Genomic DNA, 27,161 nt, shown 5'->3' on the forward strand with positions numbered 1-27,161 from the left:
TTTACCTTTATTTTAATTTATTTTAATCATGAAATCTTGTATCTCATCTCAAAAATTAGGCTCTCGTGACTTCTGGAGAATCTTTAATAATATAAATAATAAAGATAAATCTTTAATTCCACCTCTCTTGTATGGTTCAGACTTTGTCACCTCACCTAAAGACAAAGCTGAATTGTTTTCTAAAAACTTTTCATCAATATCATCTCTTGATTCCACTAGTTGCGTTCTACCAGATATAGCCGTAAAACAGGTTGATCCATTGCTTGACATTCGTATCACTCCAGCTTCTGTATCTAAAGTGATTTCCTGCCTAGACTCTTCTTCAGATTGTGGCCTGGACAACATACCTGCTATTGTCTTGCAGAAGTGTTTTCTGAAGTTGTCGTCTATACTCTCAAAACTATTCAACAAGTGCTTATCAGAGCCTTGTTTTCCAGCCTGCTGGAAAGTGGCATCTGTTATCCTTATTCAAAAAAATCTGGAGAGCGACCTGATTTGTCTAACTACCATCCCATTAGTCTTCTTCCTATAATAAGCAAGGTTTTTGAATCTTTAATTAACAAACACTTAATTTCTCACCTTGAATCTAATAACTTACTTTCTGACCATCAATATGGATTTCGATCTACAGCTGATTAGCTAACAGTAATAACCGATAGATTTTATCGTGCATTAGATAAAGGTGGAGAGGTTAAGGCTATTACTCTTAACATTTCAAAAGCTTTTGATAAAGTTTGGCATGCTGGTCTTTTCCATAAGCTTTCTTCTTATGGTGTATCTGGCAACATCTTTAAGATTATTGAATCCTTCCTTTCCAATTGTAGTATAAAAGTTGTCCTCGATGGACAGCACTCTTCTTCTTATTCTGTAACTTCAGGGGTTCCTCAAGGTTCTATCCTTGGCCCTATACTCTTTTTAATTTACATTAACAGTTCCAGATATTCTCACATCTAAGTTGGATTTTTTGCTGATGATACTACCAGTTATTCTTGTTGTGATAAGAAGCCAACACTCTGATTGCTTGAAGGGGGCATTTGAAAAAGGGGCTTGAAAAGGATCTCACTTCTGCTACAGCATGGGGCTCACAGTGGCTGGTGAACTTCAATACAAATAAAACTTTTTTATCTGTATTGAAGTTCACCAACCATCTGTGAACCCCATGCTGTAGGAATATCTAACTTATTGCGATAACAATTGGCTAAAATTTTTTCAGCCAATTGTTATCGCAATAAGTTAGATCTTCCCATATTTATGAACGGTGATGTACTCGATGAGTCATCTACTCTTCATCTTCTTGGATTAACTCTTACTTCCGATCTTTCTTGGAAACCTTATATCAAATCAGTTGCAAAGTTAGCTAAGGTTGCATCTCTTTATCGAGCTCAACACTTTCTTACTTCGGATTCTATTCTCTATCTATAAATCTCAAATCCGGCCTTGTATGGAATACTGTTGCCATATCTGGGGCGGATCTTCTAATGATGCCCTTTCTCTTTTAGACAAGGTGCAAAAACGCATTGTAAACATAGTTGGACCTGCTCTTGCAGCCAACCTCCAACCATTATCACATCGTCATAATGTTGCTTCTCTTTCTCTTTTCTACAAATACTATAACGGGCACTGCTCTTCATTCTCGTGTTACTCATCATTCAATTAAGTCTCATCCTTTTTCTGTGACTGTTCATAAGTGCTCCAAAAACTCTGTCTAGTTTTTTTCCTCAAACATCAGTTCTTTGGAATTCGCTTCCTTCATCTTGCTTTCCTGATTCATATAATTTGCAATCCTTTAAGTCGCCCGTCAATCGTTATCTTGCTCTACACTCTTCATCTTTTCTCTTCCAGTAACTTCCAACTTTAATTAGTGGTTGCTTGCACCCTTGTTGGAAGCAAAAATGTTTAAAAAAATTTTTTTTTTATTATGAATAAAAATTGTGAACTAGCTCTAACTGAAAGAAAATTGTGATCCTCCAGGACACCAATTTCCAAGTGGAAACTCCTATAAACAGTTGTTTCCTCAACATGATTTTACTTTTAACTAGAACCAAATCTTCCAAAGACCTGGCTAGGGATATGTGAGAGCACAAACAAATTAAAGTTTCTGCTCCAACTATTATAAGATACTTAAAAGAAAGTAATTTACATGGGGGGGGGGGGGTTGCTCGCCATAAATAATGATAATCAAGCGCTATATGAAGTTTTGTCTCAATTGGCCTAAGGCGCACCAAAATTGGAGATCTGAAACATTTGTGGGCTATTTTGAATAAAAAGCTGTCTATTTATAGATTTAAATTCAAAGAAGTATTCAAAGAAAAAGTATGGCTATATGATCATTTGGAGAGTATCTTAGTTGACAACAACCACTTTTACTTTCACAATGGTGATAATGCGAAAACATTTTTTTTACATTGTATAATTTTCATGATAAAACATTTTTATTTTTATATATGCTTGAATGAATTTCTTTAATAATTTTGTTTGTGAAGCTTTCAAATAACAAAATAGTTAATTACACAAAGTGTTTTAAAAATAATTTAATGAGTTATAATTTCATAAAGATACTGAGAAAAAAAAATGCAACTGCTTCTTGTAATTGTTATTACAAGAAGCAGCATACATTTCAATATGTTCAACAGAATATTTGGCTAGAATTGGTGGTTTAGATATTGTGTTTTCTTTCTAATTAGTAAGATTAGCATACTCTTCTGCACCAAAGTCCAATTTTGAAATTTTGAATGTTCTTAGCCCATGTTGCTCAGATCTTGAAGAATGCACCTAATAGCAAGTTCCTGAATGTTTTTCCTAAAATTTAAGAGCATATACGAAAGATTATTTTAGGATGTGAAATATAAGGATTGCGCTGAATTACTGGTTCATTTACTGCTTTAGGTCATTAGAAAAATAGTGAAACTTGTAAATTGTTTGCCAAACATGATGGGCACCATCCTTACATGATGAAATAGCCTTAATTAAAAACCAAATTGGTGCATACACCTTCATGATATGTTACAAGGGTAATCAAATTCGCAATAACCTATTTGCTGTAGGTCCATCCAAATGTATTAAAAAGTGGTGAAGGGGTAGCTTATTTGTGTGGAGTTGTAATTCTGCTTCGAAAAGTTTAATTACTCCACTTTTGTGACCAGTCTTAATATTGGTCCCATCACATCCTATGACAACCAAATTATTCAATATTTCGTATCTATAATAAACAAAAAATAACTCTTTAGCATCTGATCAGTTACTCTAATATATTCTTTATTAATATTAGAAAATAATTTGTTTTATTTGTTTCAAATCCTTTAATTATTTAAATTATTTGGCGTTAGACAAAACCTTTTTACAATTGTTTCTAGCAGTAATAAACAGACGTCTGTTTTCTGGAGAATTGTTTTGCTGATAGATAAGAAAGTAACAGTTTTGATTGGCAATCACAGCAGCACATTGTGAGGAAAACCATGGAGGAAAGTGAGGCTTAACTTAGAATCATTGAGAGGGAACAAAAGATTCCATGCCAGTCTGAATCCACAAAGTTATGTAAGAAGCACATTTGTCGACAGGAAGACGAAAGATTTTTCCTCAAGGGCCATCACAAAGAAAATCACGGAAAGAGTCCCAGTCAGCTTTAAGGTAGTTGTAAGAGGTACAATGATAGGGGGATTCAGGTGATGAAGAAGAATGAGATATTAGTTTTAGAGAGATCAAACTGTGATCAGAAGTACCTAAGGGTGAATGTGGAGAAACTGAGCACTGACTAGGATCAGAAACAAGACATAAGTCGAGTAGAGAAGGTAAATGATTCGGGTTATCTGCGAAAGAGAGTTGACTATTTGAGTTAGAGATTGAGAAAGGCAAAAGTTGTGGGCTTTGATGCCTGCAGAATCACTGACACTAGAGCCAAGCCATTCAGTGTGATGAGCATTAAAATCACCGACAACAACAATATAGGCTGATAGATTAAGAGAGAGGTCTTGGTCAATATGATCAGAAATAACATCAAAAAGAGTGCAGTCTTGAGATGAAAGAGAGCAATATAGAACAAAGAGAAAGGCGAAAGAGCGAAGTGGTGCTAAACCAAAGCACATGAAAGAATAGTCTGTGGATTCAAACCTAGTTTCATGACAAATGGGTGAATTCTTATGAGTATAAATGCCCAGGCCAAGCATGTGACTATTAGAGTCTTTATGAATTTAAGGAAGATAACCATCAACACTAAGATCACAAGATGAGACAGCTGAACTCAAATTAGTCTCATGAAGAGCAAGTAGGTCTGGTGAGCTTTGCAAGAGATAAGACTCAACAGAAGAAAAGTTACTTCGAAGACCACGAATATTAGTGAATGATAGGTTTAGAGAACTTGGTGATGATGATGTTTATTTGTGTTTTATAGTTTTTTGTACTTTATTCATTTTTAAATTTGTTAAAGAACTTCACTCAAAGCATAGATAGTACTCAGAACACTGTCTAATAGCCCAAGCAATTGCCTCTTTACTATTAATAAACCCTAAGCCGTAACAAAGGGCTCCAAATGTGACCTCCGCAATGCACACCAAAAGTACAAACAGGGACACCATGCGCAACATGGTTCTGTTAATACTTTGATATTTTTCAGCTGTTGATGGGATCAGCCTCTCTGAGAGCTACCACAGAGTTTGGGAATTCTGACTACCAGCCGGCCTCAGAACTATAAAACTGATTTTTAGAGCTGTACCCTCATCTGTACCCTCATCAGGAGATAATAGAATGAGTTGCCTAGTCATAAAAACAGAGACACAAGCAAAACCCATGCATTGAGTCAAGAAGATAGAGCATTCAACATCCTAAACTGGAAACAATGTATTAAAAATACATCTGTGCCAGCCTAATAGATGAAGAAGGGGTGCGAGGCTGGTCAGCAGATAGAATCTGTTTACCCCTTAAGTCTTTGCCTAGGAGGCCTTATACAAGACAGTAGCCGGATGCATTTAATGTCTGCCCAAGATGAATATTTTTATCGAGACATCATCTCTAGCCTTTACTCAACCAAGAGCCTTAAGGCGGAGAGAATGTTTCAAGTCGGAGTTTGCATCTCCTAGCCTTTGCCTAAAAAGGCATGTCCTACAAGGCAGCAGGACATGAAGCAGATTGTACTGAGTTACATGTTACCAGTAGCAGGATAATCTGACCTGACAGATATATATCAGTGTTTCCATTACCCGGCCGAAAAATATTTACCCGGGTAATACCCAAGTATTACCCAGATAATTTTATCAATTAGATGTTACAGCAGCCATTAAATAATCTATGGGGTGTAAATTTAGTCAATTTTGATTAAAAAAAAAACAACAAGTTTTTGAAAGACTAAAATGAGGAAGTTTTATAAATTTTATCTTTAAACTACATTTTTCTTTTTTTTTTAAGTTTTTTGTAGAACTGACGCATTAAAATCTCAATGCACCAAGATAATCATCTCCCAATCTATTTCTTATTTTCGTGGCAAAAAAATCCCATTGATGAAAAAGCTTGTTCTGGCTCCACAGATGTTGGTTTAATAGTTAATAAAGCTTTAAAAAGTTTTTCACCGTTTTTAAGCTTTGCACGAGTAGCTTTAAATAAACTCATCCCTTATTTTAAATTTTTTAAATTTAACTGTATTTTTAAATTTAAGAAAACAGTATATATGGCAAATAAAAGTTTAACTTTTTGTGTATTACATCAAATTATAATGTTATATGATTGTTTCTGTTTGTATACTTTATAATATTTTATAAAATGTGATTTTAACTTGGTATGTTTGTATCTTTCTATATTGTATAAAAACTTTTAATCAAAGTTTTTTTAATTTAGCGTGCTAAAATCTCTCCAACCATTAATAATATTGAATATGAAGATGATGATACTGTTGATAAAGAATTGTTTGAGTTTACTGATACACTAAGTGAGCAAGAAAATCTTGAAGAGCAAGATGCTCCATTGGTTACAATAAAACAAGAAGAATGCACTGAGATTGGATCTGTAGTACCAAACAATGCAGCATCACCGTTTATAGTTAAAAATTTAGAGCTAAACATAGAGCCTGAGTTTTCAGTTGATGATATGATCAAATCTGTGAATCAGTCTTCAGAGGTGACCTTACAGGTTTTACATAAGACTATGTCTGGAGATATGCCACTTGCATCTGGTTTGCAAACGCCAAAACAAGTTAATTTATTTGCCTCACGAAGTTCACCCTGTTATGTTCACAGTTCAGTGAAAACTGAACTTATACATGATTCTAATACTGAATGTTTGTTAAAACCATCAAAAATTGAACAACCAAAATCAAAGCGTATTATCAAAGAAACAAAAGTTTATGTTCATAGTGTCATTTTAGCTGCTAAAAGTGAATTTTTTAAATTATTGTTATCAACTTCAGGAATGAAAGAAACAAAAGAAAAAGATGTTCGCATTGAGGTAACATGACAAATGGTAGTTATACATATATATATATATATATATATATATATATATATATATATATATATATATATATATATATATATATATATATATATATATATATATATATAGATTGTTGCATTTGGGAGTACGGAAGGGAAAAAATGATTCTTACGCCAACAAATACGTCACTTTTAATTACTTTTGACTTTCGTCCAACATTTGTGTGTTGTCAGAAAGTAAAAACCATTAATTTAATTACAAATTAATCGTTTTTTAAAAAAACCGCAAAAACGCAAATTTAATTGACCAGAATGTTTTTAAAAACATTCTGAATGTTTTTAACAATATAATGTTTTTGTTTTAATTTTTTTTAATAAAATGTTTTTATTTTTATTTTTTTTATAAAATGTTTTTATTTTTATTTTTTTTAATAAAATGTTTTTTTTTTTTTTTTTTTACTGTAAATCATGTGAGGAGTGTTGCTACATCGACTATCTTATAGCCTGACTTGCAACAAAGTGCTGCTACATCGATTATCTTTTAGCCTGACTCACAAAGAAGTGCTGTTACATTGACTGAGGGTTTGGTTGGGGCAGGCAGTCTATCAATTATTAAAAAAAAAAATTCTGGTCTTGCATTTTAATTTTTACTTTTTGTCAACAAAATACGGAAAAACTTTCTGACAACCAGTTAAGAGTTCTATATATATATGTGTATATATATATGTATATATATATATATATATATATATATATATATGTATATATATATATATACTGAATATATGTACTGAAGCACCCAGCAGTATATATGTATGTACTGAAGCAGTATATATGTATAGCAGTATATATGTATGTACTGAAGTACTCAGCAGCAGGCTATTTCAGTATGTCGTCACACTCCTCACCTAAATCAGTAGTATAAGATATATATATATATATATATATATATTATATATATATATATATATATATATATATATATATATATATATACACATATAAATATATATATACATGAATATAGTCTTGCATGGTAGTCAAAAAGTTTCTTACATAAACTGTAGTTTTGAAGAGAGCGCTAATAAATTAGACCAGAAAAAGTTTCAAAACTTGAATAATGTTTTTTTTTCCTTAAATGATAGACTGCCTGCCCTAACCAACCCTCAGTCAATTTATCAATACTCTGTTGTGAGTCAGGCTATAAGATAGTCAATGTAGCAACACTCCTTTGTAACAGCAGGCTATAAGATAGTTGATGTAGCAACACTTCGCGCATATTTAAAATATATATATATATATATATATATATATATATATATGTATATATATATATATATATATGTATATATATGTAAATTATGTTAGTGTATTTTACAAATAGAGTGCTCAATGTTCTTGAGGAACAGAGCAATAATAAATTAGTAAAAAACACTTATCTAACTTTTTTCTTCAACTTTAAGTTTCACCATATATATATATATATATATATATATATATATATATATATATATATATATATATATATATATATATATATATATATATATATATATATATATATATGTATATATGTATGTATGTATGTATGTATGTATAAATATATATATATATATATATATGTATATATATATTTATATATATATTTATATATATATGTATATATATATTTATATATATATATATATATACATATATATATATATATATATATATATATATATTTATATATATATATATATATATATATATATATATATATATATATATATATATATATATATATATGTATGTACACAAGGGTGTCCCAAAAAACAACATTATTGAAAAATATATGCAGAGACCCCTTTAATGTGTTCTATCTAATACAAAAACACTAGATTTAAAATTTTTTTGAATAAAAAATATTTTAAGGGGTCCCTCAAGACCCTCGAATATTTAATGGGTCCCTAATATTTTCAAAAAAAAAAGTTTTTTAAAAGTATGTCAACCTGGTACTCAAATGAAGCAAAATTATATAAAAATTTTAAAAATAATATTTAATTTGGAAAAATTTTAACTTATTTATAAAAATTGTCATAAAAATACATAAAAAATGCATTTTTTTTTGTTAAAAAACGTAATTTTTATGTAATAAAACCAAAAATAACAATTCCATATTTAAAAATCTATATTATTTTTGAAATTTTTATATAATTTCACTTCATTTGAGTACCAGGTTAACATATTTTTGAAAAATTTTTTTTTTGAAAATATTAGGGACCCATTAAATTTCGAGGGTCTTGAGGGACCCCTTAAAATATTTTTTATTCAAAAAAATTTTAAATCTAGTGTTTTTGTATTAGATAGAACACATTAAGGGGGTCTCTGCATATATTTTTCAAAAATGTTGTTTTTTGGGACACCCTATTGTACATATATCTAATATTTATTTACCCAGGTCACTGATTATTTAAACTTTATTAACTTATTGAGATACAATATTGTGTGGTGTAGTGGTTAATAAATTTGATCGTGGTGCCTGCGCTCCGAGTTCAGTTCCTATTGGAGTCTTATTTTGTTGTTTTTTTTATTATATTCTTTATGAATATTCTTTTATTAATTAACTTATTGATGCTAATATATTAATAACGATAAATATTAATATAATAAAAGACACTGTGGTTAATAAATAGTTAAGTAATTCAGTTAATAAGTAACATAAATGTGCCTAACATGGCTTGCTTTTAAAGAAAAACGTTATTGTTAATGCTCTTACTTTCGAGTTCTTAATACAAGGGGAGGGGGAATGAAAGGAGGGGGTGGGAATTTTAGTCTAGATCAAATAAACGGGGGTGGTGTGGGGGTTCTGTGTGGTGGGGAGAGGGGTTTAATAAAGGGGAGTAGGAATTTTTTTATGGTACAATATAAGTATTTTTTATAAAAAAGTTCAGTTTATAAATTCGAAGTAATATTTTTTTACAAAACACGCTTAAGACTGTTTAATTCTAGTGTGGCTTGCAGTCTAATGCGCATTTCGAACAGCTGTTTTAGCATAATTTCAATAGGATTTAATATGCTGAATCAAGATTTACCAGGTCGGTCAAGTATTTTCTAATATTTAAGGCTGATTTTTTTTTTTTCAGTTTTGAGATATAAAGTTTTTGCTGACAACAATTAAAAGTAAATAAACAGGGGGAGGGGAGTCTTAATAAGCTTGGGGTGGGTGGGAAAATTTTCCAAAAATTAATTAATGCTGCCGCTCCCTCCCCCCTTCCCCACTTTTTTTTTTTTCATTAGGGTCTTAAGAGTAAATATAGTTTATAAAGAAATTCTTTAATGAAATTTTTTAACTTAGAATTCTTTATTTGAAACTTTTGTTTTAAGTCATTTTAATTTTTAATTTTAATTCTCTTTCACTTATAAACACTCATTAGGTATGCATAATATATATAAGATTTGCCTTCACCATCTTCACTTCACTTCTCAAATAGTTATCATTTACAAATGTAAAAGGTTGTTAAAAATGGGCTTACATATTTATATACATGCAATGAATTGTATTCGAAAACAATAAAAGACTGATTGATCTGATTTTTTTTAGTTTAATAATATAAGAAAACAGAATTACCAAGTGTCAAGTATAAAAAAATATTTCTTTTTTATTATCTTTAATTTAATTAGAATACAATAAGTGATAAGAGTAAGATAAAAAAAATTACCAACGTTTGCATTTGAGTCTTGAGCCTTTGTTAAAATAGATTTTTTTTTAGAGAATTACTAATAATGACTCATAAAATTCTAAAAAGTTAAATATCCTAATCTTAAATCTGGAGCTATACCAAGTTACTGAAATTGCTTTTTTGCAATTTGCAGTCCATCTAACTTCAAAGATTCTCAATAGAAAGATTCTCAATAGGGTTCAAATCAAGTGTGTGAATGGGCCAAGGCATCAGATTCAATTGTTTGCCTCCAGTCCTAGATCCAATGATATAGGCCCAAATGCCAATTGAGCATCCTCCTCCTTGAAGTCTTGACATATTTAAACAAGGATTGTATTTTTTATTTTGTATCTCCTAGCTAAAATCCTTTTCTTGCCATTGATAAGTTCAAAGTTTGACTCATCGGAGAAAACTACTTTTCTCCATTGCTCTACAGTCCATTGCTATGCAGCTCTTTCTTTGCACTGTTTTCTTTGCTTGAGACAATCGTTGATGCTTAATAGTGGCTTCTTTGTTGCAAGGTACAAGTTGAGTTTTTTTTCTTCACCAGCTTGCTAATTGTTGATTGGCTAACTTGGTGTGCATCCAATGTTTTATTCAGGTCTTAGGTGATTTCAGCTATGCTCATGTTTGGTTGGGGTCTAGCAAGTATAATTACTTTATTTTTGTCCCTTGCTGACATTTTTATAGGACAACTAAAGCAAATTTTGTCTTTGACTGTGAAAACTTATTATAAATTCAAATAAAACAAATAAAAATAATTTTTGAGCGTTGTTCTAATGCTGTATAATTTTGCAAAGAAACCTTTTTTTTCTATAAAGAATCAAAAAAGTGCGCTTGATTTCCTAATGAATATTTGAATCGGGAAAGAGAATAGTGGTCAAAAGCACTTTTTTGATGAATTTAAGTTTGTTATCTGGATCTGATGGTATTAAAATGTTCATTGACAAAAAGGCCATAGAAATGATTCATATGATTCAATACCACCTACCAACAGTAAAGCCTGGAGGTGGAAACTTTATGGTCTGGGGTTGCTTCAATATAGATTGTATTGGTCCTATCCATTTGATTGATGGCAAAACGGACAAAAATATGTACAAAGATATTATTAAGTATGTTATCGCTACCACATGCTAATGACAAAATGAAGATGGATGTTTCAGCAGAACAATGATCCAAAGCACACTTCAACCCATGTTGAAAGACTTTTTCAGGACTAAAAAAATTTGATTAATGGAATGGTCTTTGTAAAGTCATTGCCATAATCCTATTGAACATTTATGGGCATGATAGACATATTTCAGGTCAAAAACCAAGAAGTAAGTATGATTTATTTAAAATTCATATTTTAATAAAAAGAACTTTAAAAATTAGATTGCTTAGATTTAGTAAAAGTTCATTTGTTTTAAAATTTGTGATCAACTTTTTTACATTCCAGTGAAAATTTGAAAGAAATTGGACTTTTCAAATTTTTCAGCCTCAAACATTTTTACCGATTGTATGGCTTACAAGGTTTACTAGTATTCCATTTTTTGAAGGTGTTGAGTTGTTTTCCCATATTATAGATTATGTCATACTGAAATAGGTAGCTGTGAGGGCTTCAGTATATACATTGACTGATTCTCTAGGTAGAACATTTAAGAGAGTGTTGCTACATCAACTGAGTGTTTTTCATAATTCTTCATTTTTTTACTTTTTCTGAAAAATTTAAGTGCACATTTTAAGAACTAAAGTGTGCCACTTGGTCTTGCATAAGACATTTTCAATATCTGAAATGACTAACCATCTGTGAGGGCTTTAGTACATACATCGAATAATAGTTTGGACAGGTACTCTCTTAATATGAGGACTTTTATAATGGGAAAAGAGATTTGTATTTTCATTATCTTTTTTTTTTCTTTTTCATAATTTCGTTATCGTGCGCAAAAAAAAGCCATAAATCAATGTTCTCTTAAAGAATAAGGTTTCATTTTAAAATTTTGGAATTTAGTTAAAAAAATTAATTTTTTAAGTTCAAAAAATGTAAATCTAAACCTATTACTTTTGGTGTAGATTGATATTGTCCACTTTTTTTTATTTTGCACTTGTTGTAAATCTTAAAAATCAATTTTGCTTTAGTTCTTGATGTGTTCTAACATGAAATGGTCCAGTTTTGCATTAAGTTTGAAAAATGCAATAAGGTTGTTGCTTCCTTGCTACCCAAATACTTTGTTTAATCAAAGTATTTGAGTTCTAAAATCAGTTAAAAATATAAAAAGCAGTTAAAAAAGGTTTTATAAGCATGAAGAGACAGATACAGTAAAAGCATGCAACTTTGCTGAATGGCGGTTTAAACGAGAAAGAATTTTGGTTGATGGAACTAGAAATGATAGCTCATTTAAGCAGCGGCCAAGTTAGTATTTGTAGAAAAGAGAAAAGATGCAATCTTGTAACTATAAGGATAGTGACTCAGTCAGAGTATTATCATTAATTGATATACAAAAATTGTATTGTGATAATTGTTTGAAGTAAAGTATGGAGTTTTGCTGGAGTTAAAATTTTCAAGCCACTGCAAGCCCTAGGCTATTACAGAGGAGAGATCAGATTCAAAATTTGGCTGCCTGTTCTAAGCAATCAAATTGTGATGACTTTTTGTCAAAACAGGAGTATATGGTTGTTTCATCATCAAGTAGAGCCACTTTAGATGTAAGGATGTCAGGAAGATTATTAATAACAATGAGAAACAATACAGGACCAAGGATAGAACATTGTGGTACTCCAGAAGTTACTGAAAATAAAGAAGAGTTTTGGCCTTTAAGGATGACTTTAATACTGCAGTCAAAATGGTTTAGTAATCTCAAAAACTTTCTCAGATACACCATATGAACCAACCTTATGGAAGATCAGCATGCTAGACTTTATCAAAAGCTTTTGGTTTGTCAAGAGCAATAGTCCTTGTCTTACTACCTTTATCTAATTCACGATAGAACCTTTCAGTTATATCAATTATATTTATTAATTATATATTTAATTATATTTAATAAGTCAGCTGTAGAAAGAAAAGATTGAAACCCATATTGTTTGTCAGAAATAATTGTCAGGCTTAGAGTATGATATAAGAAGTTTGTTTATTTAAAGGCTCAAAGATCTTGCTAATAATAGTAAGGAGACTGATTGGATGATAGTTAGAGAGGTCAAAGTGTTCTTAAGAGTTTTTAAAAATTAGAAATGTATTTTCTAGCTGGCAGGAAAAAAAGATTCAGATAAGCAATTATTTAATAGTTTGGAGAGATTTTTTTTTTTTTTTTTTTTTGAAGAGAACTCTCTTTTAAGAAAACTTTTGTAAAACTATGACAGGAATGTCTTTGGAACACAAGAATAAATAATGTGTAATATGTTTAAGAGAGAAATAACCCTAACCCTATCTAACAATTAATAAACCTGTTTCTCCGAAATGACAAAAAGAGTGTGGCAATTTGCTTCAAGAGTCAAGTTAGTGAAAAAGTTCTTTACCAATAGTTCTGCCTTATTCTTGGGAGATGTAAAAAAAGCAGACCCATGTAATAGAGATAGATTGTTAGATCTTTGTTGACGATACCATTGCAGATTTTCAAAAAGTCTCTAGAGCCTAACTTAACTGAGTATAAGATCAAGTAATCTGAGAATATTGGAACTTAGCGTCAGACAATACCTTTTTAAATTGATTACTTGCAATAATAAAAAGACGTTTGTTCTAAAGTTCCTCTTGTGAAAAAAATGAAATAAAAGATTAGAAGCTGCACAAAAAAGTGAAAACCAAAGAGTATAATGAGGCTTGATTTAAAACCTACAAAGAGGAATAAAAGTTTTCATACCTAGCTGGATCCAGGAGATTATGTAGGAGGTGCAATTATCAGCAGAGAGATTAAAGACTAAGGGCCATCATGAAAAAAAATTAGTTAAGGGCCATCATGAAGAAAATCATGAAAAAAATTCCAGTCAGGTTTATGGTAATAGTGTGATGATAGGGTGAGTTTGAAGAAGAAGTCAGGTAAAAGGATTATAGAGATCATTGCACCTAAATATCACCTAAAGGAGAATGAAATCACCTAAAGGAGAATGAGAAGAAACTGAACACAAGCTAGGGTTAGAGACAAAGAAGGGTCAAGTAGTGAAGGTAAGGTATTAAGACTGTCTGGAAGACAAGTCATAAATAATCTGATTAAGAAATTGAGGAATACAAAAGTTATGAGATTTAGAGCAGAGCAGTGTGAGCAGGGTCAGTGGTCAGCTGGAGCAAAGCTATTTAGTATGATGAACATTAAAGTCACCAATAACTATAATATTAGGTGAAGGATATAGAGAAAGAGCTTAGTTGGTTTGATCAGAAAAACATTGTTTTGAAAAGAAGGAGAACAATAAAGAACAAAGGCTAATGTAATTGAATGCAGAGATGCTAAACTGAAGCACATAAAAAGTCAGAAGGTTCAAACCTGGTTTAACAACAAAAAGGTGAATTGATGCATAGGTATATCCCCAGGCCAACTATGGACTTTTGTAGTCTTTGTTAATCAAAAGAAAGTCTTGTGAATTTTACAGGAGTTAAGATTTCACTGATGAAAAGCTACTTCAAAGACCAAAAATATTCATAAAAGATTAAAACAGTTAGGTGGTGGTAACAGCTACATGTGGTGACAGTTGTTTTATGTTTAATATTTTTATGTACTTTAGTCATGTTTTAAGTTATTTGAGGACTTGACACAATCATAGATAGTGGCAATCATAGATAGTGACAATCCAAGCAATGAACTATGTAGGTGCCTCCTCCTGCCTTAGTTATTCAAAATCATTACAAAGGACTTCTTATTTGGCCTCAACAATGTACACCAAAAGCACCAACTTGAACACCATTCATGTGCCATGAATGGTGTTCTTATTAATGCTTTTGGTGTACATTGCAACATGGTGCTGCTAATACTTTGATATTTTACAGCTGTTGATAGAATTGGCCTCACTGAAAGCTACCTAAAAGTTTGTGAGTTGTTCAACAGAATTTTTCTCTTTAAAAGTTTGTGAGTAGTTCCACAGATTTTTTCTCTTTACTCCTTTAAAAAACTAACATTACTTTTCATAAAGTAAGAACAAATAAACTAAATATTATTATTAAGAAATTTTTTTCATGATTGGACCACTCCACAAGTTCCCTCAATGAGTAAAAAGGTTATTTTTTACATTTTACTTGATCGAATTTAAGGAAGCTTTCTATGTATGCAAATAAGATTTTTTCTTTTTTTTTCTTTTTAAATCTAGTAAGAAATATAAATACAATTTAAAGCTAATTTGTTTCATTATTTGAGCAATAAAGATTAAAAAATTAAAAAACGCATTTCTTGTAGAAAACGTTAGAAAATCTTTCAAGTTATAAACTTTTTACTGGCAAAGAAGTTTTGCAGTAATACTTACATCTGAGAGACTTGAATCCCAAAGTAAAGCAAACAGTTTTAATTAGGTACCATTTCAAATTAGATTCTTTGAGCTCCTATGTCCTTCACAAGCTTACTGCTGTGTGATGTCTGAATCGGTAAAGCCATGGAATCTTGCCGGGTTCACCATCATAACCTTGGAAAATGTCAGGTATAATTTTAAATTTTTTTTGAATAATAAAGAAACATGTTTGTTTGAGTTTATTAAGAATTTATTTTCATTTATTTTCATTCCAAACTTTAAAAAAAAATTTAGCTTTTAAAAAGAAGAAAATAAAATGATAATAAAATGGCTATTACATTTTGAAGAAAATTTTTAAAAAGCTTATCAGACTCATCATCAGAAAGATGAACTGTCTGATGTTGTGACAATGAAATTTGTTCTTTAAAGTGCTTTTGGATTAGTAAAAAAACAAAGAACTAATTAAAGATATTTTTAGTATTAATAATTAAAAAAAGACAGAAAAAGAACATCTAATTTAAAAAAAAAAAACTTTAAGAAGAAATGGAACAAATAATAAAAGATTTTTATACACTATCAATAGATCACAAAAAAAAATTGTTTAACATGGAAATTAAGCTTAACAATGTTACCACTCTGTACAGTTTAGAAAACTCTTCAGTTAGTGATAATCAGAATGTGAAATGTGAAATGCAATACAATGTGTGACATGCAGTACGATATGGGACATGCAGTATGATATGTAATATGCAGTATGATGTGACATGCAATAGTAAACTAATGGTAGAACACTTGTTTCACAGTCAAGAGGTTCAAATCTATCATACGCTTCTCAAAATATTCCACAAAACCTGTTTTTTGTGCAGCAGCTTCGTTTAACAAAGTTGGTGTTTTAGAGTTTAGGGTTGGAAGTAAATTTAAAAAAAAGAGTAGCCACTTCAACTAAGACCATATCTATCAATTTGTATTTTTTAAGAGGTGAGTTTATAAATAAAAATCATTCTGATTATGAATATGTATGAGATATGAAAAAAAGCATCTACCTAGTATGTATCAGATATGAAAAAAGAACAGTCTACCACATTTTCATTGTGTTAAACAAAATAATAGCTTAGATATTTTTTGCTTGCTGTATATCAAGGGAGCTTTATAATCATTTAGCCCTGTTCTGTAAAATTGATCAATGTTTGGAAGAGTACCCAGTAAATATTTGCTTCAAAATGTTATTTTCATAAGAAAATGATAATATAGGAAACACAGCCATGAAAATGTGGAAATGTGGGATGCATGGAAGTGCATTAAACTCCTAAAATATATTTATGTATTTCTACATGTAACACATACTCAAGTATGCAGGCATGTATTTATGTATAAAAGTTTATATGAATGTAACTTGCACATATACTTTTATACAATAAAGTATTGAATAAATAAATTTATGCATTCATAACAATATGCAGATTAAAATGCGACATAAAATGCATTTCATTTTATGACAGTAACATTTATTATAAAAAATATATATAGTTAGAGAGAATTAACATACATTAATGATTTTATATAGTATATAATATATCTTATTTCATAGAAGTAAACTTATTTGTTGCAGGTAAAACTAAAAATAAACAGTTTATTCAACTGTTTCTTTTTAAATGAGAAAATCTCAACAAGCTCATTATATTTGCTTACCATTTTTAATTGCTTTTAATTTTATAAAAAATTCCTTCATAAGCAATTTAAAACTCTTGGGTATAGCAGGATTTCTTTTAAAAATCTAGGGTATAGCAGGATTAGTTTTAAAACTCTAGGGTATAGCAGGATTAGTTTCTACTGTTAATCATCATCTTTTTACTTGATTTAATCCTTTCGTTAAACTAAATAAAAGATATGAAATTATAAATTTATTAAATGCTGGTGTTAAAAGCTACTGTTTCATTTTTAACTCACTGTTACCATATGGCAGAGTTTATTGGAAAGATGTAAATACAGCTGCAGGTCTGGGAACATCTATAAGCAGACCTAGCTTCTCCCTTAAGAGCTTCATTCGGCTCAAACCAACTTTGTAGATAAAAAATTTGTTGTGGTTTCAAAGTAATCTTAAATTATTTTATGTGAGACAATTTTTTGGAATTTTGTATATTCAGCATTAAACACATAATATCATTACATTTTAAATTTTTAAGTTATTCTTTTTTTATTAATATTGTCTTCTACACATGCCCCATGTTTGCTTACAATTGTTCTTCCTACTCCTTTTCCTCCCAGATGCATAGTTTTTGGTCTCCAAAAACCCCTAACTGTAACAGCAATGAAAACTTTCAAGTTTGAACAATATATAAATTTAAAGTTTGTGGGTTAGGTTAAAATATCCTCGGAATTAAGGTCGGCATTCGGCAATGCCGACCTAACTGCCGACATTAAAATGTTTGAGGTCGGCAAAAAATTGCCGACCTTGTTTCTAGGTTTTATGGTAACCCCTTTGTGTCAATTTTTTTTTGCCGACCTAATGCCGACCTCTAAGAGTTTGAGGTCGGCAATTTAATGCCGACCTCATTTTTCCTAATTCCGAGGGTTGCATATATATATTTGCTGTTTTCAATTGGGTGTAAGGTGTTATCCATAAATAAGATCTGTAAAATTTACTGACCAAAGTACAACCCTAATTCATTTCCATTTATATAATTATATTGTGTTATTCTTAAAAATTGTTTCACATTTTCAAAATTGTTAAAACAATGAAAAAGTATTATAAGTTAATTTTTTTTTATCCATGTTGTCAAATGCCTAAAGGTTTTTCAAAATATAATCGGCATTACAGCCAGCATTCCAAATATTTTACAGACAACATGAGGCGGCAAGTGGATCTTTAAAAAACTATTTTGTAATTTATTAGTTGTGAATATGATTTTTAGTGACATTCATTTTATAACACACTTTAGGATTTATTTTTTTTTAGTGCTGTTACTTTTGAGTTTAAAAAACAAAAGTATATTGGTATTATCAACAATATTTATAGCAGATGAAAAATGTATTTTTTTCAATGTACTTTTTTTATTTTTTTTATTATAATTTTTACGTATTATTTTATTTATTTGTCAATAATTTTTACAATTGAAAATGATTTTTTTTTTAATGTAAACATTTTTTATGACCTTATACCCTCACCAGTTAATCTAATGTGTTCGATTAATCAAGCAACATATTAGACCAAGGGTGGCGCCAGAATTTTTTGGTCTTAAAGATATCTAACTTCCAGACATGGAGCAAACTCCAAACATTTATGTCTATACTTATCTCAAATAAGGATGCTTTGCAAAAAATCTGGGAACTGGGAACAAAAAAGCCCCAAAATTTTAGCCTCCTTGCTACAAAAGTGAGAGCAACAAGTTGATGAAATATTTTTTTGTACTATTTTCAACTAGACTTATATTCATCGTGAAATTTTAAGTTTCATAGTATAATTTCTTAGCGTTCAAAAATTGACTATATAAATTTGCAACCCTGTCAAATTGAGGGGTCAAATTGAGAGGTTTAAACTTTAAATGGTCATATTTTTTGAATGCTAAAACATTTTACTATGAAATTTAAGATTTATTGATGAATATAAGTCAAGTCAAAAATAGTTCAAAAAATATTTCATCAACTTGTTGCTCTCACGTTTGGGGCAGGGGAGGCTAAAATTTGGGGGCTTTTTTGTACCCAGGTTCCCATCATTGCAATTTTTTGCAAAGCATCCTTGTTTGACATAAGTATAAACATATAAATGTTTGGAGTTTGATCCATGTCTGGTACTTAGATATCTCGAAGACCAAAACATGCTGGCGCCACCCCTGTATTAGACCAAGCTTATAACCAAAGGGCATAAACTAAACAAAATATGTGAAAGATCTGTATATATATGTGATAATATGTACATTATATCGTATATATACATACATAGAAAATTAGACTTTTTAATGACAGCATCTATAACTGCAATTATTTTATTCCTTTTCCATAGTAAATTTTAAGTTTTTATGATGTGTATTGATAAAAATAGGGAGCGGCGATGTATCGTTTAACGATGCGTCGATGAGTTGCTCAATGCATCGTGTTCGATGCATTGAGCAACTCATCGTGTTCGATATATCGAAAGCGATAAGTAGTTCACTGCATCGAACAAAAATGTACCCGAACGATTAACGATGTGTTTATAAAATGGTGTATAGTTACTTAGATTAGTTATTTTTCGATTTATGATTATGTACCTTACGATGCCTTTACCTTTCACATGTGAAAAACTTTTTCCGATTAATAATACATTAGACAGTCTATTAATTTTAGGATTATCAATACATTAGACAATCTATTTACTTTTTCCGAAAAAGTAAATTGATTGTCTAATGTATTGATAATCTTAAAATTAATTTAAGATTAATTTAATCAACAAGGTAAGCTTTTTTTTAAAATTATTTCTTTTAGATGTAGCATGATTTTAGATGTATGGTTTATGATGATAGATTTATTAATTTAATGTTTGATAGATAAATATATAGATAGATTATTGGATGTACGATAAACCATGTGCGATATAGCTAAACTATTTTTCTTTTCACTTCTAGATGCCAAAAGTTTCTTTAATTTGGGATTATTTCACTAATATCAATGAAAACAGAGCTATCTGCATTGAATGTGGCGAGGAATATCAGGTGCCTAATGGGAGCACAACAGGGATGAGAGGCCATCTTAGGACAAAGCACAAACCCAGCTTTGAAGTACTTGTAACAAGGAAGCAACTTGAGTTCTCTTCTGGTCCTGGGCCATCAAGAGCAGCCACTGTCAGAACAAAAAGTCAAGAAAAGAGCAAATGTCTGGCGACATTTGCTCTTTTCTTGACCAACAACACCAACAAAACGAGTATTCCCTAAAAGTGAATGGTCTAGGAATGACGATGAACAGATGGAAGTTGTTGCTGCAATGATGCAGCGGATATCAAGTGCCATGCTGCCTTTTGATGTAGTTGACAACGATGACTTTAAATACTTTGTGAAAATATGTATAAAAGGACAGTATAAGTCGATTTCTTCAAGGACAGCTTCACGTAGCAAAATACCGGATTTATACAATGCAATGAAGGCAGCAGTTAATAAAATATTTAATGAAGACAAACCTTATCTGGATGAAATATCATTCACATCTGACCTGTGGACCAACAAGACCACCAACGTATCATACATTGCTATGACTGCACATACATTGATTTGGATTTTCGAATGAAGCGTTTTTTGGTCACCTTACAACACTTTGCTGACAAACATTCATTGGAAGAAATTGCAAAAAGATTGGATAGATTCACAAAAGACCTAAGCTTAGGAACAAATGTGTGCGCAACAATAACATGCAACGGTAGAGCAAAAATGAAGAAAGCCGGAAAAGATAGTGTTATAAATGATGTGTTCTGGTGTGTTGATCATAAGATAAATTGGATAGTACAAAGTGCTGCCTCAAAATGTGTGCTGTGGAGAGATTTGAGTGATAAGCTGACAGGACTGGTTGGCTTCTTCAATCATTCTCAGAAGTCATAAAATTTAATAATAGTCGAAGCATCAAAAATTCCAGATATTACAATTAAAAAACTAGTTCAAAGTTGCTCAACCAGATGGAACAGTGAGTTCCATCAATTACAATCAATAAACTACTGCCTGCCATCAAAATTGTAGCAGAAAAAGATGTTTCACAAAAACTAGTCAACAAAATACCAGATGAAGAGGAGATTAAACAATTGAGGACAATGATTGAACTATTGAAAAAGTTTTAAAAACTATTCAACCTTGCAAGTTCAGAGAACGAGGTTTCAGTAGTCCATATCATTCCAAAACTCTTTGATCTGGAAGATGAATTGCATTCAATATTATATGATCCACCCAATCCCATGATGAAATAAGTCGATGATCATTACTTGTTGCAAATGCATGACAGGTTTACCGAATGTGGAGCTACTTTTAGAATACGCATATGCAAACATGTTGGACACAATCCCTCATTGGTGAAACGGAAGATACAATGACACAGACACACACAGCCTCAAGAAAAAACATCAGTTGGATAGGTAAGAAGGTCTTGCAAAAGTTTGAAAATCCAAACTTCTGGAAAAGTGGTTAATAACCCGGAAGGAAGCACCTCTTTGATAGCGGAGATTAAGGTGGAGATAGAAAGCTATTTGACAACAACACCGATTGCCGATAATGGGGATATACTTCGTTACTGGAGGAACCAATCTTTTTAGTATCCAAAACTTGCCCACTTCGCCAGGAGAACATTGGCAATTCCAGCAGCGTCCTTCAGCTCTGAACGAGTGTTTTCCACAGCTGGAAATATCTGTGGTGACAGGAGAACAAATCTGTCTGCGTCTAAAGTTGAAAAACTTGTTCACATAAAGGAAAACTTAAGACAGATGAAGAAAAAGAATGGTGTGAACAATTTTATAGTTTGACTAATTTCCCGAAAAAAAAATTTTTTTTAATTTTTGTAAAATTTCTCTGCCATTATTGTAGATGATTAATAGCAAATAACAATAACTAAATAAAATTTTATTTTTAAATCTAGCTGTTTTATATTTTATTTTTATTCTTTCGATGCATTGTTTAACGATCCAGTCTTTCAATGCATTATGCTCGATGCATCGAACACGATGAATCGTTCGATGCATCGTGTTCGATGCATCGACGTATTTAACCATGTAAAATGATACATCTCTGCTCCCTAGATAAAGATATAAAATTAAAATTATGTTATCTACATTAATGCTTTTAATAGGGTGGCTCTTAAAACAGCATTTTTGAAAAAAACCTGTTCCTACCCCTTTACTTTGTTCTATATAATACTAAAACACTAGGTTTAAAATTTTTTTGAACAAAAAATTATTTTAGGGGTAGCTCAAGACCCTTAAAAATTTGACTGGTCCCTAAAATTTTGAAAATAAAAGTTCTTCTAAAGTATGTCAACCTGGTACTCAAAAGAAGCGAAATTATATAAAAACTTTAAAAATAATAATCAATTTACAAAAAAAAACTTTTTCTTAAATAAATGCATAAAAACTATTGTTTTTAAGCTGAAAATAAAAAAAGTCATTATTTTTAAGTTTTTAAAAAATAGTTTTTTTGAACATGCTTTTTTAGTAAAGTGATTACTGTTTTTGAAGTTTTTATATAATTTCGCTTCTTTTGAGTACCAGGTTGACATACTTTAGAAGAACTTTTATTTTCAAAATTTTAGGGACCAGTCAAATTTTTAAGGGTCTTGAGCTACCCCTAAAATAATTTTTTGTTCAAAAAAATTTTAAACCTAGTGTTTTAGTATTATATAGAACAAAGAAAAGGGGTAGGAACAGGTTTTTTTCAAAAATGTTGTTTTAAGAGCCACCCTAGCCTTTAAAAAAGGTTAATATGGAGGATATTATTAGCCATTATTAAACCATTTTTACTCAAGAAACTAAATAAAAATATTTGCTAAAATATACACTAAAAGAGATTTAATCATAATATTATCTTTAGTTACATGCTTATGAATATTAAATGTAATAAAATTATTTCATTTTAGGTAGATAAAGATGAAACGGAAAATATGATGATCTTGCTTCATTGTTTTTATAATAAAAAAACATTAGATGAGCACAAACTTGGTACAATATTTCGTGTCTGTTCTCTGGCAATGAAGTACTGTTTCGACGGTCTTATTGATAAATGCTTAGACATTTATAGACTTAGAGCTGAATCATCGATAACAGATGTCGAAGATATTAATCAGATTGCTTCAATGGTGTCAAAAATACAAACTGAGCTTCAACAACATAAAGATAAATGTTTAAAGGTCATGAAATCGTGTTGGCCGTTACTCCTAAAAAGTTTTTATCCTTTAGATGAATGCTTAGAAAAAACACCTTTAAAATTTTTTCAACTACATTTGCAATCAATGTATTGGTTCTTAGAACCTAATGTTCAAGCGAGGTTCAATAACGACCACGGGAATCTTTTTGTATATGCCATGCAACGTTGGTTAAAAGCCCACGCTAGTTTTTTAAGTAATGAAGTTTTTAAAAATGAAATAATCCTATTTGTTGAAAAGCTTCTAAACACTGTAAAACTTACTGATCTTACCGGTGACTTTCTTACAAACGTAATGACATATGAACTATCTCCGTTCAACATATGGCCTGGGTACAAAAATTGGTACATAAAAGCGTTGCAAACATTTGTTTACCGATACCATTCAAACGGAAGTACGATAAATGAAAAACCGTTTCCAATTATCAAGAGAGTTCGCAACTTGAAATTTATCCGACGTGAAAATAATACTACAGACATATTCGCATTACGAACGCCTGTTATTTTAAACGGGTTTGAAATTGGTATATACTTCCGTCTGGGAGACGATAGGAGAATGTATGTGATATGCAAGTGTAAAAACATCAGTATTAACCGTGCAGGTTTTGATAAGTGTTCGCTAACCTTCAATTTGCAAGGGACGCTAAAACTTCATTCACATGACAATATGTTTATGGAGAAGTTTCCTTCGACCTGTAGTCAATGGCTTCATGAATGGTTTACTTTTTCTTACAAACAGAGTTCAATGTGTTTACAAATGTACGCAGTTTGTAAACTTAGTCCAGCAGTTTATTGTCTTAGTAAACAAACTGGTTTTTTGTGTACATTTCAAATGCAACAATTAAAGTAGGTTGATACAAACAAGTATTATATTGATAAATAATGGAAGGATTTTAAATAGAATAACTTTTTTTGAAAAAAATCAAAATTTTTTTTATATAAATCTTTTCTAATCTACTAAAGTTATTTAAAAAGGTGCTTATCACGTTATTTAAAAAGGTGCACACACACTTATAACTTATTTATGTGTGTGTGTATGTATATACACACACACATATATAAGTTTGAAACCTCCTCAATTAAGGATTAACTTTTTCTTCCAATCTTTCTTGGAAACCATATATCAAATTGATTGCAAAATTAGCATTTGCTAAGCTTGCATTTCTTTATCGTGCTCGACACTTTCTTACTCCGGATTCTATTTTTTATTTCTATAAATCTCAAATTCATCCTTGAATGGAATATTGTTGCCATATCTGGGGTGGATCTTCCAATGATGCCTTTTCTCTTTTAGACAAAGTGCAAAAACGCATTGTAAACATAGTTGGACGTGCTCTTGCAACCAACCTCCAACCATTATCACATCGTTGTAATGTTGCTTCTATTTCTCTTTTCTACAACTACTATAATGGGCACTGCTCTAAAGAGCTAATGTCTCTGGTGCCATCTACTAAAATTCATTCTCGTGTTACTCGTCATTCAATTAAGTCTCGTCTATTTTTCTGTGACTGTTCATAAGTGCTCCAAAAACTCTTATTCGTTTAGTTTTTTTCCTCGAACATCAGTTCTTTGGAATTGGCTTACTTCATCTTGTTTTCCTGATTCATATAATTTGCAATATTTTAAGTCGTCTGTCAATCGTTATCTTGCTCTATAAACTTCATCTTTTCTCTTCCAGTAACTTCCAACTCTAATAGTGGTTGCTTGCAACCTTGGAAGTAAAGACGTTAAAAAAAAATTAAAGGGGTTATAAATTTTACAAGGTCGTAACTTTTGAACGCTAAGAGATTGTTTTATGAAATTTAGAATTTATCGATGAAAATAATTTTATTTAAGAATAGTACAAAAAATATTTTATCTACCTGTTGTTCTCTTGTTTGGGGCAGTTGTTACCAAAATTTTAGGGCTTTCTTGTTCCCAGACTCCAATCATCACAATTTTATGCAAAACATCCTTATTTGACACAAGTATAAACATTTAAATTTTTGGAGTTTGTTACGTGTCTAGTTATCTCGAACATCGTCTTTACGTGAATAAAAACTTAATTAATTTAGCTCAAACTTTTATTCACTTAAAGCTGAACAATTAATCAGCGTTTTTGGAGTAAATGGCTTAGCTTTACGTGAATAAAAATTTGAACGAGTTTGCTAAAATATTTATTCACTCATAGCCGAACAAAAAAAAACGCTAAGTAATAGCAATTGCTTTTTTATATTCACCTAATTGTAACATAATTGCAAAGAAATTTTTTAAACAGAAGTTCAATCAGCCGAACAAAAATACTTTGGCGCATTCTTTAAGTATGCCTCATATTGCTAAAGTTTCTGAAGTAACATATCTTACTTGTCTTACTTACTTGACTTACATAAGTATATATGGATGACTTAGCGCCAAACCAGCCTAGACAATGAATATGTTGAAATGAGATAATTTGATGCAAAGTTGAAAATGAGATAATTTGATGCAAAAGTCTTTAACAAAAGCCACTAAACCGAACAAATTAAAAGTAATTGCAGTTCAGTGCACTTAAAAATTTTAATTGGTATTTTGGTGTTTGCAAACAAACATACAACTACATAAATCATTTTTTAATATAAACTAATTTTTTTCTACTTTGTTGTATAGGCTGGTTTGGCGCTTAACCATCCATATGTGTTGTAGAGGAATTTTCTTTTTTTGGACATTTCCATTACACTTTTTTTTTTCCGGATATCCAAATAGTTTTCTGGAAATACAAGTTAAAAATATTTTTTTTGTTATCAAATAATAATATGATAAACGGTAGATATTCTGTTGTTATATATGATAAGCTCATTGTTAAAGAATTTAGAAAAAAAAAATCATGTTAAATGATTTTTTTTTTGTTTTTTTTGTTTTTTAGTTAAATTTTTATTGATTTGTTTTTTTATTTAAAATGGCTGATAATATTGTTTTATCAAACATAAATTTTAATTCACAGAAAAAGCCAATAATTTTAAACAACTATTCGGATCCCGATTATAATTTTTTTAACGATAGTCAAGTAATTAAAAATACTAGCCCGATATACTATAATCCAAATTCAAAAATTATTGATAAAGGAATGGAAGATAATTCGTTTTCAATGCTTCACATTAATATTAGAAGTATTCAAAAAAAATTTGAGTCATTGAAACAATTTTTACATAAAATTGACATTAGATTTCAGGTAATTTGTCTCAGCGAGATATGGTGTAACGATGTAAACATTGAAAACATTGAATTCCAATTTTCAATTACCTAATTATAAAGTAATTCATCAAGTTAGAGCATCAAATAAGGAAGGTCGAGGTTTGTGTATATACATAAAAAATTCAATTTTATTCAAAAGGAAACCACTGTTAAGTTCAACCACTAATGATTATGAATCTTTATGTGTTGAAATTATTAATAAAACTTCAAGAAATATCGTCATCCATGCTTTATATAGACCGCCCTCAGGAAGTATTAAGGCATTTGAAAATCACATTTAAATTATAATTAAAAAAAAATCATCTTTAAATAAATCGGTTTATATTGTTGGTGACATTAATCTTAATATATTAGAATGCGACAAAAATAAAAACATTAAGAACTTCTTTAACACAATTTTTCAAAATAGTTATATTCCCTTAATCGATAAACCAACGCGAGTAACTAGAGAAAGTGCAACATCTTTAGATCAAATTATTACAAATGATTTCGTAAATATTAAATTAAGGACAGGTATATTTAAATCTGACATTTCTGATCACTTCCCTATTTTTATTCTATCGCAAAAA

General features: G+C 30.4%; 1 protein-coding gene across 1 annotated transcript in view; it reads left to right on the forward strand.

Moving 5' to 3' along the window:
• The window catches only part of LOC105848048 (uncharacterized), a 39,139-nt gene extending 14,820 nt beyond the window's left edge, over positions 1-24,319 (forward strand). Inside the window, exons 3-4 of the mRNA XM_065788476.1 lie at positions 5,824-6,429; positions 23,099-24,319. Coding sequence (XP_065644548.1) covers positions 5,824-6,429; positions 23,099-24,232 — 1,740 coding nt within the window. The 3' untranslated portion in view covers positions 24,233-24,319. The remainder of the gene's footprint in view (positions 1-5,823; positions 6,430-23,098) is intronic.
• Positions 24,320-27,161: the final 2,842 nt, after the last annotated feature.

This window comes from Hydra vulgaris, chromosome 01 (genome assembly GCF_038396675.1).
Source record: "Hydra vulgaris chromosome 01, alternate assembly HydraT2T_AEP".
NCBI classification, from domain to species: Eukaryota; Metazoa; Cnidaria; class Hydrozoa; order Anthoathecata; family Hydridae; genus Hydra; species Hydra vulgaris.